At 50.4% G+C, this 15,118-nt stretch overlaps 1 protein-coding gene across 2 annotated transcripts in view; it reads right to left on the bottom strand.

The window, feature by feature from the left end:
- BAP1 (BRCA1 associated protein 1) overlaps window positions 1-15,118 on the bottom strand; it is a 33,976-nt gene that overhangs the window by 5,574 nt on the left and 13,284 nt on the right. For both annotated transcript variants that reach the window (XM_019537077.1, XM_019537078.1), the window contains exons 2-13: window positions 12,719-12,748; window positions 12,563-12,617; window positions 11,515-11,647; window positions 10,196-10,315; window positions 9,653-9,714; window positions 9,424-9,566; window positions 7,994-8,072; window positions 4,957-5,080; window positions 3,915-4,062; window positions 3,185-3,372; window positions 1,694-1,827; window positions 4-476 (exon numbers count right to left, since the gene is read on the bottom strand). In XM_019537077.1, the coding sequence (XP_019392622.1) occupies window positions 4-476; window positions 1,694-1,827; window positions 3,185-3,372; window positions 3,915-4,062; window positions 4,957-5,080; window positions 7,994-8,072; window positions 9,424-9,566; window positions 9,653-9,714; window positions 10,196-10,315; window positions 11,515-11,647; window positions 12,563-12,617; window positions 12,719-12,748 (1,689 nt within the window). The remainder of the gene's footprint in view (window positions 1-3; window positions 477-1,693; window positions 1,828-3,184; window positions 3,373-3,914; window positions 4,063-4,956; window positions 5,081-7,993; window positions 8,073-9,423; window positions 9,567-9,652; window positions 9,715-10,195; window positions 10,316-11,514; window positions 11,648-12,562; window positions 12,618-12,718; window positions 12,749-15,118) is intronic.

The raw sequence follows: 15,118 nt of genomic DNA, 5'->3' as shown, positions 1-15,118 counted from the left end.
CACCTGCGATGGCCAATGGGCAGAACACCCCGTCCTCAGTGAGGTGCAGCAGGCCTGTGCTGATAATGGGACCCAGGTCCCTCACAGCCCGATTGTAACGCATGCAGTCCACGCGCAGCAGGCTGTCCTCCTCCCCAAAGAGCACCTTGGAGATGTGGGAGGTGACAGGGCTTGAGGGCCGGGTGGGGTTGGCCGAGCGGATGGGAGAACGCAGTGGTGAGTTGAAGGCACTCCCTATCTCTGAGGCAGTGTCTGTACTCTCGTTGCTGGGTGTGGGGGAGGGCTGGGAATGAGTGACGACAGCCACAGCAGCACCCCCACTGCCAGTCTTGATGGAAAGGGGGATGGAGAGATCCTTTTGAGACTCCTTGAGCTTCTCCGCCAAGACGTTTATGGTGTTGGGCTGGAGGACAGAGAGCTGGCCATCTGCTGCCCCCCCGACATGATCCTGCTTCACCAGCCCCTTCCTCTTGTACCTGCCCAAGAACATGGGATAGAAGGTAAACCACAGGCAGCACCAGGTATAGTGCCCCAGCTGCTGTGGAGGAACAATGCAGCCACCTCTCTAAGACAGTGGTTTCCAACCTTTATATATATTGCATTGGAGCGGGACGGGGTGCATGAAGCCGGCTGCCTCCCTCCTGGGGCTGCCCCACTTTAACCCTGCATGTGACAGCTGGCGGCAAAAGCCACTTGCCTGGGTGGACAGGCAGATGTCTGAGCAGGGGGCTCACGCCACAACCCAGCAGCCAACCCTTAACGGCACAGTACCAGGCCGTGGCCCGGTGATTGGGAACCTCTGCTCTAGGATGAAGCACCCAAAGTTAGCAGACACTTGAAAACATTCATGCAAATGATCTATCCAACACCACAGCAAGTTTGCATTAGCCTGCCAGCCTCTCAGTCCTGGATTTAAGCAACAAGATCATTCGCCCCCTTCTTAATGGCTTTCAAATACAGCAGCACTCCCCTATGCCACCAACAGGACCAAGCAAGAGTGCTGGTACCAGCCTGCCTCTTCAGGAGCTTTCCCATGTTCCCTATGCCTGCCACAGGCCTGTAAGAGCACAGCCTCCTGCTGAAGCCTGCAAGAACTGACCCTGTCATCGGTATGTGTGAGATAAACCGAGGCAAGATATCACTAAGCAGCAAACAAAAAGGTTCAGTGACCAGGGCTGAACAAGTGGCCTCCAGGGCCTGCTCTGCCAACCCAGCTGGGCTTGGGACCTCCCCTGTACAGAGCAGTCCCACGGTTAAGTCTGCCATCTCACAAGGGAGGCCAGCTGACCAGAGCCATTATTCACCTTCTCTCTCAGGGTTTGGTAAGTCACCTTGGCTCAGAGTTTGTGACTGGCTCCCTCACTGCAGATACTTGGCCCCTCTATAGCAATGGTAAGCACATGTGAGAACAGCCGGAGGGTGTTAGGAGGGGCCATGTGGTTTGGGGAAGCTGTGTGCTGCCTGAACATGCGTGCTACCCTGGACTGGGTCAGACCTTCCTGGACTGAATCCAACCTCTCTGCAAGCAGGATCCAGCCCAGGGGGCCATAGATTGCCAACCCCTGGTTTATTTAGTGATACATTTCTCTAGTGCTCTACACCTCACACAGTCATCTGCACTTACGTAGTGGAGAACACCAGCAAGGCCTTCCCCTCAACCCCTACCCCACAAGCCCTCAGCACAATCCACTACCTCATGGCAGAGTTGGTGTTACGGACTTCCTCCTCCTCATCATCATCGTAGTCATCCTCATCATCCGAGTACTGCTGGGGTGGTCGGATGGGGATGCGGTTTCGGCCCACTCCTGCAGCAAGGTCCTCTTCCTCCTGCAACACACGTCATCGCTTCCTGAAGAATGTTGCAAGTCGGGCCTCTGTTACCAAAACAGCCTCTGACCCCCAGCAGAGAGAGCAGGCACCAGGGATACAGGAATTCCCAAGTTTCTTACACACAAACCAAATCACCGTCACCCATATCACGATGCAATCAGAGTCACACGCAGGTGTGCCCCCCCACTCCCCCCAATTAACCAAATACTGGCGATGCCAGAATTTTTCATTCCAAACAAGTCCATGCCACTATTATCTTCTTTTGTGTCAAGCTTAAAGGCACTAGCTCTGCTCACTGTCCTGGAGAGTAGCTCCTGATCCTCCCAGCTAGCCGACTACCCTGGTTACTGCATTCTTGAAATAAGTTCACCCCCTTTCAGGGCTGGCACCGTTTTCTTGGAACCCCTCAAGAAAAACAGACCACATCTTTTGCAGCAATATTAGGCACTATCATGTCAAGCAAACCTGAGCTTCAGGTTTTCAGGAAATTTTTGTACTTAACCCTTTCCAGACATTCTAATGAAGCCCGAGCCTCTGGCTCAGCCAACAGAGCACGTTCTGGGCAAGGAGCCAGTCCGTCGGAAACAGAAGGGGAAGAGACTTTTAAACAAAATGTTTGGAATGCAAGCCCCTGCTTAGCTGTGCTTCTAACTGCAGCCTACAAGGAAAATCCCTTTCAAGGGCAAGAGGGATCCAGGCTCCATGCTCATTCATTCTGTGATCTCCACGACACGTGTAAACCCTGTCCTGCAGGGAGAGAAGCCGAGGTTGGCTCTCCAGCCTTACCCCTGTTTTGACTCCTGATGGACTTTCTCTGGGATATTTCTAAACCAAACAAACACAGTCTAGAAATTTGATGGGGGTCAACTCATCAGTATAGATCCCAGGACTTGAGTTTCTTTTTTCTCTCTCTTTTCCCCACAAAACACATATAAAGAAAAATATGCTTAAAGCAAAGTTACCAGGACACGTAAATCCAGAATGTGTTAACTCAGCAAGGAGATCCCACAGGATGAAGTACAATACGTACTTAAACCCATTAATGGAAACAGAAAAATCTGAGTGTATGCACCCAGGCATGTGCCACTGTTTGGTTTAGACAGCCATGTGTATGCAGTTTGTTTCGAATTAATACAGGATAAATGTTATGCACTTACAGGGACTGAGGCTGGGAGGCCACACATCAGGCACAAGACCATCCTGACCCCTAGCAGAATTGCTACCAGGTCTGAAGGGAAGTCTCCAAGTTCTTCTCCCCATGCTCCATTTGGAAGACTCAGCTTAGAAATGAAAAGGCCCAACTCTTGCTCATTTGTATTCCCCTGACTGGGGAGAAGGGCCAGGCCACACATACCTGCATGGGTGACTTGGCATAGTTGTGGTTGTCCAGGAAGGCTGGCAGTCTCTGCACAATGGGGTTAGGGTTCGGTGGAGGCACCCCATTGATGCTGCTCACAGAAGGCTTTGCGACTAGCTTGGACTTGTTGGGGGGGCTCTGGGTGGATGCGGCGTGGCCCTGGGCCGTGCACTCATCAGTGCTGTCTGCAACACATACCTCTTACATCAGAATGAAGCCTTCTGTGGCAGACCCCATCCCCTTTGATTCCAGATGCTCCATCCAATCTTTCTCCTACCCCTGAGAACAGCTGCACTGTTCTGCTTCTTCAGAACTCCCTGTTCATTCAACCCTACCCACCTCCACCACGAGAACAAGGAGTACGGCCTTAAGCTCTGCTCTCCTCCAATTCCGCAACTCATAGCCTGCCTGCTACCAGGCACAGACCGAGAGAGGCCACAGCTCTATATACATGCTCCCGAGACCCAAGACTAGGTTAGACAAGAACTTGTATGGGATGGTTCAGATAGGATAATCCAAACCATTCCCTACCTTAAGCAGGGAGTTGGATTAATGACTTCCTGAAGCCCCTTTTAGACCTACTTTTCTATGATCCTGTAATACTGTGCAGCAAAATTCTATGCTATCAAATACAGCTCTCTATGATCAAGCTGCCAAGCCACATGTGGGTGCAGTTGCTCCTGAACTGTCTGCACGGTTCTATGCAAATCTGGAGCGTGTTCCATACCTGGGTGAGAGCTCTCTGGGGCTAGTGGTGCCCTGCCAGTCTCCAGTGCCAAACAGGTCTTGCTGCTTGCTGGTTTCGCCTCCTCAGCAGGCTGAGAATCCTGGGACTTTTGGGTCTGAATCAGCTCCGGCTGGGTCACTCGGATTAGCTTGAAAGCAAACGACAAGTAGTCTGAGCACTGAACTAGGAGCACCTCAAATCAAACTGCTTTAACAGGATTCAGAGAAGGCCACTCGTATAGGCCCTACGAGGAGAAACTGCGGGACCTAGATCTCTTCAGCCTTTGCAAGGCTGGAAGGTGATCTGGTGGCTGCCTATAAAGTCATCATGGGAGGGCAGCAGGGAATAGGAAATGCTCTATTTACTAGAGCACCCCCTGTAGGAACAATAGCCACAAACTGAAGGACAGCAGATTTAGGTTGGACATCAGAAAGAACTTCTTCACAAAAAGGACTGCCAGAACCTGGAGTGGGCTTCCAAGGGAGGTGGTGCTCTCCCCTACCTTGGGGGTCTTCAAGAGGAGACTGGATAAGCATCTAGCTGAGGTCATCTGACCCCAGCACTCTTTCCTGCCCAAGGCAGGGGGTTGGACTCGATGACGTAATGAGGTCCCTTCTATCCCCAACATCTATGAATCTACGCTCAGTGCTAGATAGAAATGGACCGAACTGGCAGATCTCAGCCAGCCTTACAACACTGAGGAACCAGGTCACCAGGCTATTTGGCTCGAATGGGACCAGGTTAGAAGGGCTCAACGACATGGCTAAATGGAAACTCCGCTACCCTCAGCTACTGGGCCTAGGCAGGAAGAGTGAAGACAAGGGGCCAGCTGGAAAAGAGGCATGAACCCAGTACTAAGACCCCAGACACAGGGAAATCAAAGGCACTGCTTACCTAGGACACAGTCTGCTAAGCAGAGCCACCACCATTCTGGAGTGAGACCACAGGGCCCTGCAATACCTGGAGGTACCCAAAACTAAGGGCAGCAAACCCTGCTTTCTTCTCTTTAGCTGCATTCATGCTGATGTCTTGCCTTTCCTACCTGCTGCAAGGCCTCCAAGACAGTCTGCCTGTTCATCTTCAGGATGTGCAGTTTAGACTCATACTTCATCCTCCGGTCAGGCACCACTGCCATCAGGTTGAAGCGAATATCATGGTACGGCTCCCTGTGGCAAAGCACACAGGGCACGTCAGCCTTGGGTCAACTGGGGAAAGCAGCTGCCCGACAAGTCACAAATGGGGATTCAGATAGCACTCACCATGCAGTCTACAGGTCAAATGCTGCCACCCCTGTGTTCATGGCCCATTTCATGAGGACCAGACATTAGCCTGTAGCTAGAAATCAGGCTCCAGCAACCAAAGAATGAGGCAACATGAATTCACATACATCAGACATGAGGATTCCAACTGGCTGAGCAAGGCTCCAACCAGTTGACTACCTAAAGTAACAGGTGTTGGGGACTTTGAAGTCAAATGGCAGGGTTGTACAGGGCCACAAGCTGACTGTCTAAGAGGCAGATGAGCCAGAGGTTATCTGAGCCACCACAAGGACCCTGAAGCCATGTCCCCACCTGGCAGGTCTTCACTGCAGTGCTGGGATGGCACCTGGGAGCTATTATGCTCAGAGGGGCTGGCTGAGTAGCAACCAAAAATTAACCTTTTACGGAAGGAAATTCCCTGCAGAATTTGAATACCACATTTTGGGTGACAGTAGCCAGGACATGGAACAGAGGAATGGGTTTAAAACAGGGAGGTATCTGTGTAGTGGGCAAACTGAGTTATGCTAAGGCTCTTAACATAAGTCTAGGCCTTCCCAGAACTAAGCAATAAAGTTATCCAGAGTGCCTTATAGGGCAGTGAGAAAAAGCAAGTGCTGCAACTGGTACAGTGAGTGAACCACGTACATACTTTTCCCTAAAAGGAAAGAAAACGAAAAAACAAAAAAGATTGGAGTACCTCATCTAGAAAAATGAGGTAAGGAACTTGAGGATTGGACAATTCAGGATCCTGTGCTGTGGATCGTGAATCAGTCACTTCACCTCCCCATGCCATCCTGGCTTCCAAAGGCAAAGTCTCCAGGGTGGTATTTGTGAGGCCCCCAGATCAGACAAGTTCCTAGGGAGCCAGTTACAAATACATACTACACTATGCAGGGACACTCAACACCCAGCCTGCAGCACTGAAGGGCTGAGCACCAGTATCTATGGAAGGGGGAGCATGCTATGTAGGGAACACAGTACAATTCTAAATGCCCACAGAGGGTGCCCTAGGGGCACTATAGAGTCTTCAGGTTTGGGGTTCGCTGATACCACCTCACATGCCAGGCAGCAGCCAAAGTTCCCTACCACTCTCAGAGACCTGTCTTGAATTCAAGTTCTTCCATTCCTTTCTCCAAGGTCAGTTCTTAAAGGGACAGAGAAGAGCCCCTTAATAGGGGCATGCGAAGTAGGCCGTATTCAATTAATATTTCAGCTCAAATCAGGGACAGCGATTTGATTAATTGATTCAGATCACTGTCCCCGATTTCATTCAGCTGAATCTGAAGATCTGCTGCCAATTCAGAGAATCCGTGATTCGGACACAGACACAGCTTTAAATGTTTTTTCTACATACCTCAACGTACCAGCGAGGCTTGCGATTATTGCAATGTTGGGGCGGATGGAGAGTCCCACAAGAGTGCAGGAAGGCCCTCCACGTGTTCAGCGGCGAATCCAGAAGTGCTTCTGGGTCCACCAAGGAGTGCACTGGTGGGTCCCTCCTCACCCCAGTGATCAGCTGTGGGAGGGGACTCCAGGTGCCCCCCCCAGACCCAGGAGGCACCAGTCACTGAACAGTGAAGTGTGCACTCCCCGGCGGACCCGGAAGTGGACCAGAAGTGCTTCTGGTCCACTTCCACATCTGCTGCTGAGCACGCTGGGGAGTCCCCCACGCTTCTGTGGGATACGCCAGGCACGCCAGCATCACAGCATTCATGAGTCGCCTGCTACCCGGAGGTTTATAGGAAAAAACATTTAAAGCTGTGTCTATGTCCGAATCGATTTGGAGGGTTCCAATTCAATTTGGAGAGATTAAAGCAGGGGTGGGCAAAATGCAGTCCACAGGCTAGGTATGGCCCTCCAGGCCATTCTATCTGGCCTGCAGGGCCCTTAAAAAAAAATTTAGAAAAATTAATATTTATCTGCCTTGGCTGCCTACCACGCAGCCGTCAATGGTTTGCCAAAAAACTCAGTAAGTGGCCCTCCACCCAAAATAATTGCCTGCCCCTGGATTAAAGGGTCTCCTGATTCAATTCGGATTCAGAGATTCAGCCACTGAATTGAGCCAAATCAAATCAAGGACCAAAGCTTTACACAGCCCTACCCCCTTAATAAACAGTCACTCCTACTACCAAAAGGTATTTATGGTGGAAGAGTGAAATCTCAAGTGGTGTAGGTGTCAGTCAGTCACTTCAGTGGTTCAAGAGAGCAATGAAAGGTGCCAGTCAGAGTAACTGGCTCTTGCTGCACCATCCTGGCTGGCAAAGTGCACCTGGGCAGTCCTACAGAGGGGAATGAATGGCTGATAAAACAACCAGCTGAACAATCAGAGAGTACACATTGCATTGCCAGCACCTGTGCTCTGGGCTGTCATACTGCCTTATTTGTGGCACCTTCTCCAATCACACCAGGGCCCAAATGCAAGCTCCCTCAGAGGCGTTTCAGTAGCAGAGGATACAAGTCAAAGGCCCTAACTTGTCTCAAGTGTTACTATAGCTAGTACAAGCAAAAGATCAAGCATGCTCATCTCACCCATACTTCAACTGGTACACAGCTATTCACGGAGATGTCATTTAATCAGAGAACTCTCCCTGCACCCTCAGAAGGCTGCTGAGACTGCAAGAGAGACGCTTCAACTCATTTTCTCTCTTTCATATACCTCTGAAGCACTTGGCCCATGTTTGGTACAGGGGAATGCCTTCCCCTCCCTGTGGGGCCATCACCCAGGATAGGAAGATCTTCTACTTGCTCACAAGCCCACAGAGAACTGGGGTGCATCATGGCAAACATGTTCAGGAAGGCCAGCCTCATCAAGGTATTTACCCTGCTGTGGCCAGTCCAATCCTTTCCATGATCACTCTCCTGGCTTTGTCTGTCCACTCCTCGTCCTCAGCCCAGGGCCCTGGGGAAACAGCCAGAAACAGGAGTTAGCAAAGCCAAACAAGTTTCCCACCCTCAGACTAGCCAGACAGCCACCGAGATCCTTTGTATTCTGCAACCCACAAGCTAGACAAAAAACAACAAAAAAGCCACCCACATGGATAAGGAGCATCTTTGGAACAGCAGGTCACCAGGAAATCTCAGTAGGGTCTGTGACTCTATTCCCATGACTACAGAAGTCCTGGTGTGAGCTCACTTCTCATCTACAAAACCAGGCTCAACTCTGGTGCATGCTGGGTGCAACATGGAAAGCACATGCTCTCCTGCCTTGGAAGCAAGTTCTCAGCTGCTTACTGACCCCTATAGCTGGGATTTGTGCTGGCAAGACAGAGAAGCAAACATTCTAATCATGTAAAACACATGGAGTACTGCTACCCTGCAAAGAGTCCATTGTGCTATGAAAGATCATTGCAAACCCCTCACTTGGAACACGTCTGGGGTCATAAAGCCAGGCATATGTCCCCTCAGGAAGATGAGAATGTTGGATCTCCAGTGTATCCACAAATCCAACTCTCCCATGAGAGCAAAGTCCTCAGTGCCCTTTTAGAAGGAGGAAGAAAAACAGGGGGTTGGACTAGATGACTTCCTGAGGTCCCTTCTGACCCTCATTTTCTAGGATTCTATGATTAATAAGCTTCCCTTCCACCTCCAGGCAAATACATTTTAAGCCACATGTGGAAATGCAATGGAGTCCAAACTGAGATCTCAGCTACCATTCAGCACTAGAAGCAGTCTCCACACAGGGGACATCTCAGCTTGAGACAGCAGCAATTCTTCACATTGGGACTGAAGGGGCGCAGCTGGGGCAGTGCTAACTGACAGAAGAGCAGGGGCTGCAGATATCTGCAGCAGTCGCGTACATATATCTCAGGGCTCTGCCTGGAATTAATGTGGAGGTATAGCAGATTTGCCAAGGCATGGCCACAGGCCAGTGACAGCCCAGGACCAGGCCTCCCAAACATGGGCACACCTGAAGCCATCTACAGTTCCTCGTCATGAGTCTCAGCATGTACTGGGCAGCAGGTTCCCAGCCCTAAGCCTTCTGCTCTTGGTGGTGCTACAAGGGGCAAAGAGTGAATGTCTACCAAAAATTCATGCAAAACCAGTCCAAGGAGCTGAAGACTCCCTTTCGTGTGGGTGTGGGTGTGGGGGTGTGTGGGAGGGAAAGATGCTCACAGAGAAGGTAAATTCATTGAAGCAAGCAAATCAGCAAGGCACTGATGCAAGAGATTGCTGCTGGCTACTTCCTGGGAAGTCATGTGAGGGGCCAGGGCATCTCGTGCTGGAGCAGGACACCATGACAAGTTCCTTACCATGGTCTATGGGATAGACCTTCAGGCCATCCAGCTCAAAGAGCCGCCCCTTGATGGGAACATAGCTAACAAAATGGAAAGCCTCCATGGTCCGCACAGCGCTGATTCCATTCTGCTTTTCCGGCAGATGGCGAGGCTCTGGCCTGCAAAGGCAAAAGGGCCCAAGGTCAATGCAGCAGCAGCCTCCCTCCCCCAACCCACACAGCTGTACGATGACCTCCACACTCACCTGGCATGGCTGTTATGGGCCTTGGCCAGCTCTGGGGCATTGCCGATGGCATAGCCTTTACTCTAGAACAGAAAGCAGAGAGAGAACAGCTGACCCCAGAAACGGTGGGAAACAATGGCTAAGGTTTTTCAGATCAGGACTCAGTGTCTATGGAGAACCCTCAAATATACACAGCACTTTACAAGTACAAACCAGGCACAAAAGCTTGGGAGAGCAACCCCCAAGATCAAGATATGGTGCAAGTTCCAGAGGAGGAAGAAGGGGTCCTTTGGAGGAAGGAAGAGGTGACTTAGAGGAGGATGTGAAGAGTAGAGGTGCTTGACTACCATGACTATAGACAATGCTCTGTGCCCAGAGAACAGCACAAGAACAGGCACAGAGCCAAGCAAGGGCAAAAGGAGGTAAAATCTCAGAGTGAGCATGGGAGGAAGCTTAGGGAGAACATAAAGACCAAGACAGGGGTGAGAGAGCAGAGACCTGGGTGACAGAAACCTCCTGGGAGAGGAAGACAACACAGCTGCTCATCTCAGCCTTGCCCCATACCTCTGGGCTGAAGCCCTTGGTGAAATCCTTCATGCGGCTCAACGTGGGCCCCAGGTCCACATTGCTGCAGTTCAGGAGCACGCTCAGTAGGGCGTGGGTGGCACAGGAATTAGGGATCAGCTATGGAGCAACAAGCAGGAATCAATATAGGAACAAGATGATGCTTCACCCTCACTCAGAAGTCTCCCAACAGCCAGCAGAAACCAGCACAGAAAAACAGGAGAGTTGCTTTGGTGCATGTAGTTAGTGCTTTCCTGTGAACCCTACTGAGCAAGTGCAGCAGAGCTGTTCACAGCAGTTCATGGCTGGTGCAGGAGAGGTGGGGTATCAGATCTCTGGTGAGAGGGGAGAGGGAGAGTTGGGACATGAACAAGTGGCCAGGAGAAGTAATTAGGGTGGGGTTTTACAAGGTGTCAGCTACTAGGCTGTAACTGCCCATGTGCAGCTATTATCCCCTTAAGGGCACCAAGCTACCAGGAATCAGCTTTCTTTTACCACCATGTAAGAGCATGCACATGAGCAGTCACCCAAGTAGCTGACATGCTATAAAACCTCACCCTCATTTATCTCACAATAGCTTGTTCATGTGCTTGGGTCGTGGGTTCTGTCTACTCTTGCCTAGTCCCAGAGTGAAAAAACTCCACGCAAGCTGCTAAGCCACATCTGTACTGTAGGAACACATCACAGAACAAAGCTCCCTGATGTTTTGGGCAGGAGTCATCCATCCCCAAAGGGTTCCTTCCTCAAAGTGCCCAGATACACCCCCCCCAGCTCTACCTCGGCACAAGCACCTAGGCCAGCCCTCAGAAAGACCACCCCATGGACAAAGCACTGGGCCCCTTCTCCAGGGTAGGTTCCATGCCCTGTGCACACAGCACAGCAGTCCATGCTCCAAAGGACACGGTAACCTAAGCAAGTCTGACAGACGTGCCCATGAGCTGCACTCTGTCCTGTACCCTTGCTACTTACAGATGTGGCAGCAGTGACCACACCTCTCTTTTCATGGTCCTGTCTCCCATTCCCAGCTGCTTTCTCTCATTAAGTCCCACAATATGTTTGTCACTCATGGGCAAAGACCACCCCCAGGTGTGGTCCCAGAGTCCAGATCTGAGAGGTTAAGCATACAACCTCCCACAAGGCATATATATAATACTGCACTTTCTCATCTCAGTGAATAGCTGCCCAGCCAGTAACTTCCTTCCCAATTTGTGCATATTCTGGATTGAAGAAGAGATACCAGCACATGAACCCACCCCATCTGTCCACTCTCCTCAGCAGCACCGCAGACAGGTCCTCACATTAGGTCCCACCCAGCTTACCTGGTGGGCAAAGAACATATTATTGACAATGTCATCATCGATCACTGATGTCTCGTCTACCAGGGTGGAAACCTTCCGGCGAGACCGGCGTTCTTCAATCCATTTGAAGAGGAAAATGAACCCATAAACAGGACTGGCAGGTTGAAAACAAACGTGAGCTAGGTCAGCAACTGCCTCAGACTAGAAAAGTTCCCACCAACCTGGACTGGGCTATTCCAGTCAGTTAATGCCAGAGGCCTTCTTCCACAATAGGAGGAGAGAGAAGAGGTCAGGCCAAACCCAGAGTGGGAGGTGATTGCCACTGCCTCCAACTCTTGGCAAAGACAATTCACTTCAGTTGATTTCCATACCCCTGCCCCCCGCCCCCCCGATGCACAAGACAGGTAAATTGAGACAGTGCCAAACCCATAACCTTTTAACAGATTTACTAAAGTTATGTGACAGAAGAAGACATGAGAGAGCAGGGCAACCACATGCTCCAGCAGGTGCCTCTCACCGTCTCATATTCCAGTATGCTGGTCACTATATGCCCCACTATTTCCCACTACAGTATAATTACAGGGCAAAAGTTTTTAAAGCAGAGTCAGGTACTGGTTTTGACTGGAAGGTTCTTCACTGGGGTCATTTCTAAGCACTGTGGAAAAACCTCACTAGTGACTGTACAGAGATCTGTAACGGCATCTGCTAGTGGGGCTGATGCAAAGACAGGAAAACCATGAAGTACATTCCCGAGACCCCACAGGTTCTTTCACTACCAATTCTCCCATTTTACTACCAGCCTGGAGCTCCAGCCTGCAGCACTGCCATGGCTTAGCTCCTTGCTCTTCCTCCAAGCCAAGTGAGAGGGTTGATCACGTATCCTACTCCTGCAGTCTGATGAAGCACCTTTTCCAATCCCTTCCCTGTTAGACGTTGCTAAATATAGATGTCTTTAAATGTCTGATGCACTCTCAACACAGAACTGCTTAAGGAGAGACCCACAAACTAAGGTTTTTTCCTCCTGGTGAACCCAGCTCCAGGAAGTCATACTGCTGAGTTGTTAACTTACCCCTGGCATTTGCTCTGTAGATCATAGATCTCCTCAACTTGTACCCCTTTAACCCCTTGAAGGAGAAAGAGCAGAGAACAGTATCAGACCAACAGGTGAGAGCCAGGGGCAGCATCCAGGATGGAACAAATATTACAAAAAAGCTCTTATACTCACCAAAATCTTCTACCAACAGGGTGAACAGACCTGAAGGGGAACAAAACTGAGGTCAGAACCTCTGGCTGAGTGGCACATGCATGGTGCAGGGGAGACTAATGAAGCTCCCTGACCACATGCTCTCACCAGTGCAGCAGAGTTCTCACACCACCTTCTGCAGGAAATTGCAGGTTTGGAACTGGGATCAGAGAGCACTATTACAGAACAAGTCTGGGCTGATTTCAGCACAAGTCTACTCCTGGCCAGGACACTGCCCCTGGCATACAAGTAGATGCCTGATTTGTGCCACATGCACTGACATCTTAAAAAGGTTTTAAGAGACAACCTGAGATCACCCTTCTCTTCTCAGAGCATTTCTGCTTAATCCAGGCAGTGGAGAAAAGGCCAGCACAGGAACCACCAAACTTTGCAATGCATCCCCAGCAGCACCAGAGATTCTCCTAAGAAATGGCACTCTACCTTTTTTCTTCCCCATCTTAAAGTAGAAACAGCTTGATCAGTTCCTAGTTTTAAAATTACAGCATTTTGAATTTATTCCTGAGCATATGAAACAGCAATTAATCAAGGTGCAGTGGAGTCAAAAAGAGATTGTCCTGTAGTACAGAGTGCTGTACTATGCTGTGCTGAGCTTGCAGTGCCCCTGGCTAGTTCTAGTCACTGTAAAACTTCTGAATCCCACATTTCAAAGACCGGGGCTAACACCCTGAATACAGCAAAGAGACTCAAATTATTGAAGACTTGTAGCAAAACAGAAGCTCCCTACAATTCTGTAGTGAAGGCAACTAACACACACCTCAGTTGTACATGCAAACAAAAGTAGGGAGGCACCACCTTTCTCATGGCATTAGGGAAACCACTGCTGGAATAACAGGCCTAGTTCTGGTGTCCACTTTTCAAAAGGAAAAGCCAAAAAGAGGAAAAAAAAAAAAAATGAGCAGGGCCCAGTGAAGAGCTGCAAGAATGACCTGAGGCCTTTGGAACATGCCTAAAAGCAAAAGGATTAAGAAGTTTAATTATTCAGTTCCTCCAAAGGAAGGACGGGTCCACATGGAAACTTCAGTGCAGTTTACAAGTACCCGGAGTGGAGAAGAGACATCCATTAGCAGATGGCTCCAACTAAGCTACTAGAAAAAGACGCGAGAGCCTGTAGCTGGAAGCTGCAATTAGATATGGGGTGGGCAAAATGTGGCCTGTGGGCTGGATGCAGCCCGCCAGGCCATTCTATCCAGCCTGCAGGGCCTGTAAAAAATTTAGAAAATTAATGTGTCTGCCCAGGGCCGTCCATCACACAGCCTTCAATGGTTTGCCAAAACTCAGTAAGCGGCCCTCCACCCAAAATAATTGCCTGCCCCTGAAATAGAATAACTCAGACTAGAAATAAAGATGTAAAGTTTTAACAGTGCAGGTTAAACCACTACAGTGGTTTTGCGACACAGGCCTGCTCCACAAAAGCACTGTAATGAGCCATTGCTGGAGATGGCACTGAAGATTTTAAATCAAGACTTGATGCACTGCTAAGAGAGATGTACCCCACTCCATACCTGGGTTTGATTTAGAAGCAACTGAATGAGGGGTTCCAAGTCTTGTAGGTCAGACTAGACAGCTCATCCTGGCCTTCAAGTCTCTGAACCTATGTGCAATCCTCCTCCTCCTGCTCACCTGGGAGCACCATGGGGCAGTGTGATCACCACCTTACATGACCTGGAACAGTTTCGGTTGCAGTGCATCACGACCATGAAGAGGAGGGCAATCCTACCTGCTCCTGCAACGTATCTTATTTCACCTCTTAAAGAAGAGGGCTCTAATCCTACCTACAGGCAATGCAATTCCCATCTTCCTTCACGAATGGGCTGACAGAATCATGCCCTTTGCATCTTAAGACTTTCACCAGTAAATAAACACTCAAGATAACACAAGAGAGAAGGAGCGCCTCCTGGCTCTCCAAAACACAATACAGAAAGAAGCCAAAGAAGTAAATGACCGCGAGGGCTTGATTCTCTCATCCTTACAGTGTGCTCCTCGTACACATTACACACTTTCGCTGCTAGGCCTGTCTGCCAACAGCAGCCCCAAGCTACGGCCTGCTCGGTAAAAGCACTGGTCGCCCGCATCTCTGTTAAGTGCCTCAGCAAAGAGCAACTTGCAGCGATGAATAACCGAATCCTCATCCTGCCAGTGGCAATGCTAATCCCATTGCAGCTAACCATACCCTGGGCAAGTCCGCAGGGGAGGCTGGGGCAAAGGGCTGATCTTACAGGCCTCGACCACAACAGGAGCTCGTGGGTCCCGGCGCCCCGCTACGGACAAGGCGCTGCCGAGCGCCCCCAAGGCTCCCGAGCACCAGCCCCGGGGCGGCGGCGGCGCCAGGCACTGGCAGGGGCCGGGCACGGGCAGCGCCGC

Source organism: Crocodylus porosus, unplaced genomic scaffold (assembly GCF_001723895.1).
Source record: "Crocodylus porosus isolate Cpor-Errol unplaced genomic scaffold, CroPor_comp1, whole genome shotgun sequence".
Taxonomy (NCBI): Eukaryota; Metazoa; Chordata; order Crocodylia; family Crocodylidae; genus Crocodylus; species Crocodylus porosus.
The sequence above is the reverse complement of the archived record's forward strand: the minus strand, read 5'-3'. Positions and strand labels throughout refer to the sequence as shown.